Source organism: Bombus bifarius, unplaced genomic scaffold, assembly GCF_011952205.1.
Source record: "Bombus bifarius isolate JDL3187 unplaced genomic scaffold, Bbif_JDL3187 scf7180000009484_frag, whole genome shotgun sequence".
NCBI classification, from domain to species: Eukaryota; Metazoa; Arthropoda; class Insecta; order Hymenoptera; family Apidae; genus Bombus; species Bombus bifarius.
The window spans coordinates 1-4,173 of NW_022885149.1; the positions used below are offsets into that span (position 1 = coordinate 1).

The window sequence follows — 4,173 nt, forward strand, 5'->3', positions numbered from 1 at the left end:
GCTGCAGCGGAAATGAATTACACGGGTTCTGTGACGCTAGCGAAAGGGCTTATGGGGCATGCGTTTACCTTCGCATCATCACTCCGGATGGTCATGTCTGGACACGACTCCTCACTGCAAAATCAAAGGTGGCTCCACTGAAATCACAAACCATTCCAAGGCTGCAACTGAGTGGAGCACGTCTTCTCGCATCATTGGCCACCACAGTCCTTCAAGCTTTACCAAGCAACATTTCTCGGACTGTTTACTGGACGGATTCTACAATCGTACTTCATTGGATCAATACATCACCCCATACGCTGAAAACCTTTGTCGCTAATCGTGTGACAGAAATGCAGCAGAAGACTCACACCTCAGATTGGCGTCACATTCCCACTGCCGATAACCCTGCAGATCTCATATCTCGAGGCCAATCACCCGAAGATTTCCTGCGACCAACCATTTGGCAACATGGTCCGGAATGGCTCCAACAACCAGAAAGATACTGGTCGACGTGGAACCCAGTACCATTAACTGAAATATCAGAGCAGAAGAAAGCAACATGTCTGGCCGTGACTCCCGCTGACCACAGTCTGCTGGAGAGATTTTCTTCTTGGCCCAAGCTGATTAGAACTACCACTCGTTGCCTCCGATGGAGACAAAAACAGGATCGAGGGAGACCTCTAACCACACATGATTTAACCAATGCGCATAACAAATTGATCAAACTGTTACAACTCTGTTATTTTTCAGATAAAATCCGCACTCTCCGAACAGATCGAAATTCTGCAGTGAAGGGGAAGCTGCAACGACTCAATCCATTTCTCGACAAAGACGGGATGTTGCGAGTCGGAGGCCGACTCAGTCACTCATCAATGCCGTTCAGTCAGAAACACCCACTCATTCTACCCAAATCCTAAGTCACAGCGCTCATAATCGAGCATGAACACCTCATCAATGACCACTCCGGAACTCAAGCTACCTTATACGCCTTAAGAAGATCTTATTGGCCTACCGACGGCCGTAGTCAAGTTTGGAGCACGCTGAAGAAGTGCGTCCGTTGCTGCCGAGCTAATCCACCTCCAGTGGATTACGTAATGGGCGACCTCCCAGCTGCACGGATAACGGAATCTCGACCGTTTACCAACGTCGGAATAGATTATTGCGGACCGTTTTACATCAAAGAACGAAAGGATCGCAACCGACGCAAAACTAAGGTATATGTAGCAATCTTTATATGTCTTGCAGTCAAAGCAGTCCACATCGAGCTGGTCAGCGACCTCACTAGCGAGGCCTTCATTGCTGCTCTGCGAAGATTCATCGCTCGCCGAGGATTCTGTGTGACAATTTACTCCGACAACGGTACCAACTTCGTTGGCGCCAACAATGAATTACGAGAGCTCCGAAATCTCCTGCAATCCGACGATCATAAGGTAAAGGTTCAGTCCTTTTTAGCCGACCGACGGGTCGAATGGCTCTTCATTCCTCCCAACTCACCTCACTTCGGAGGGCTATGGGAAGCTGCAGTGAAGTCCTTCAAACGACATTTCAGGCATGTCGCAGGTAACGAGCTCTTTACATTCGAAAATTTAAATACACTTATCATTGAAATCGAGTCTATGACTCCTGTATCATCTGATCCATTACAACACGGGGTGGGGATACATGGGAGGCAGACGTAGAGAGGACGGAGCTGCGAGCGTAATCGAAATCTCCGGTAAACTGGAGAGCCTGGGCAAGGGAGGTAACCAGAATGGAGGACTAGTGCCTGTGAGCGCAAAACGGGTGTGGATGCGGGTAGTCCGGCTTGGACAAGGAGGAGTTAAAGCAAAACATACCAAGTGTGAGGTTAGGACGGTGGAGTAGCCATATTAGGACGCATGACAGCAGCGCCGCTACACGGGCTACCTGAGGAACTACCCAGACGCAGCCATATTGGCGCGTGCGCCGAAGCGCGTTGCGCGGGCCACTTGAAAGTGACAGCGACTGGCAGAGTGGCTAGTGCTGACCGAGCGACATTTCCTGCCCAACGGGGAAACGGACGCAACCATGGCGAAAGAGGAGGAGGTAGAGGAAAACGCTAGGGGACGGAGGGAAACGGAACTGGCTGCGGAGCCGCCGCACGTTAGCACCTGGAGCGTGACGAAGGCGATGCCGCCAAAGGAGGGACCCTCCCGCTTCACGATGTACAAGGAGGGAATATGGACTGAGGAAACAACAGAGGAGGAGGAAACCCCCGCCAGAGAAGCTCCCCGAGCGAAGAGAAAGAAGGCCAACGAATCCCCCGAACTCCCCGCGGACCCGGCTGAAGAAATGAGAACAGCCACAACGGCGGACATAGGCGCCGAACTGATTCGCCGGGCCGCCGAGGTGGCCAAGGCTGCCGAGGCACCACGCAGCCACCAGGGCACGCAGGGGAAAACCCTGAAGGAGGCGGCGAGAACCATCACCGCGGGCGTGACAGAGATAGTGAGGAGAACGGACCCTGTCACCGACGTACTCGCTATAGCGCAAGGACGCATAGCAACACTGGAGGCGGCGGTAGAGGCACCCCGAAAAGAGCCGGCCTCGCGCCCCACCGCGGATGAGAGCAGCTACAGGGCGCGTCTCGCTGCAGTCGAGCACCATGTAGAGGAGATGAGGTCCTTGCTGCACCGACTGGAGGAACAACTGCAGGGAACAGAAAAAGGAGAAGGAAAGGAGGTCGCCCCTGCCGCGAACACGAGAGGGATGGAGCCTTGAGCCCCAAGCGGCCCAGCGCTCAAGGTAGGCCGAACGGCTGTCACCGAATGTTAGACCGTCGGAAGGAAAAGAAGAGGAAAGGAGAAGGAGGCAGGGAAGAAGCAGCCGGCGAAGCTGATCCCCAAGACAGGGGCGGAGAGCCAGAGGAAAACTCCGGAGGGTGGATTGGAGAACGCACGAAGAGGGGGAGGCAGGGGGCCCCTCCCGCGAGCACCGCGAACGTCAGCGGTAACAATCACCCTGACGGACAAATCGAGCCAATCCTACGCGGAAGTGGTGGCTGCGGCCAAGGACAGTGTCTCCCTGACCGATCTCGGCATCAACACGATGAGGATGCGGAAGACCATCACCGGAGGTGTCATCTTGGAGGTCCCTGAGGACCAGGGAAGGGAGAAGGCCGCAGCGCTCGCAGCACAGCTGACGCGGGCTCTGGACCCGAACGAGGTCCGCGTGGCGACCCCCTTCCGAGCCGCGGAGGCAAGGGTGTCCCTGATAGACATAGCGGCCACCAAGGCGGAAATCCAGAACACCCTGGCGAGGGAGAGCGGCTGCAAGCCGGAGGACATCCGGCTGGGAGAAATCCGCCCTGCCCCGAACGGACTTGGCACCGTATGGATACGAGGCCCTGCCAGTGCAGTGAGGAAACTGGCCCAGGCTGGAAAGGTCGCCATAGGCTGGTCGACGGCGAAGGTCGAAGCCATCGAACGGAGACCGTTACAGTGCTACAGGTGCCTTGGGATAGGACACACGGGGAAGACCTGCACCGCCAAGGAGGACAAGGGGCACCTGTGCTTCAGATGTGGCGAACCAGAGCACCAGGCGACAGCATGCACTACTGCGAGCCCGAAATGCCTGCTCTGCGAGGCGCTTGGAGCACCGTCGGTGCACAGGATGGGGGGACCGGCCTGCGCCCCCTCGAAGAAAGGAACGAAAGGAGCCGCCCGCGGATCCACGGCTGCAAGAGGCAGCGAGAAAGGCTCCCCGTCGCAAAGCGACCCTAAGCGCTCGAACAAGGAGGTAGGCACGGAGGAAGCCACAAACAGGGAAAGAACACCAAAGAACTGAGAATGCGCATCCTCCAGACTAACCTGGGAAGGTCAAGGCGAGCACAAGACCTGCTCCACCAAACCATCCGGGAGAGCACGGTCGCCCTAGCGGTGGTGGCGGAACCATACAGAGTTCTGGATGCCTCGGCGTGGGTCGGAGACACGGACGGAATGGTTGCCGTCACCTGGACATCAACGCCCGGGGCGTTCGCCCACGGAGCCCTGCTGGAACGCGGCAACGGGTACGCCGCGGTCGAGTGGGCAGGGATGATGGTGGTGGGGGTGTACGTGTCACCTAACAGCGGACGGGCAGCGTTCGAAGAATTCCTAGACGGAGTTGGCGACTGCGTCAGGCGACGACTCCCCCGACAAGTGCTCGTCCTGGGAGACTTCAACGCACAATCCA

At 56.6% G+C, this 4,173-nt stretch overlaps 1 protein-coding gene across 1 annotated transcript; it reads left to right on the plus strand.

Moving 5' to 3' along the window:
* Positions 1–3,048: 3,048 nt before the first annotated feature.
* Positions 3,049–3,786, plus strand: LOC117215271. The gene has a single exon (XM_033461659.1). The coding sequence runs from the start codon at positions 3,049–3,051 to the stop codon at positions 3,784–3,786; it is 738 nt and encodes a 245-aa protein (XP_033317550.1).
* The last annotated feature ends 387 nt before the right edge of the window (positions 3,787–4,173 follow it).

Bases quoted from the DNA above. Each gene is read 5' to 3' on its own strand.
- LOC117215271 (XM_033461659.1), top strand. From the start codon at position 3,049: ATGAGGATGCGGAAGACCATCACCGGAGGTGTCATCTTGGAGGTCCCT.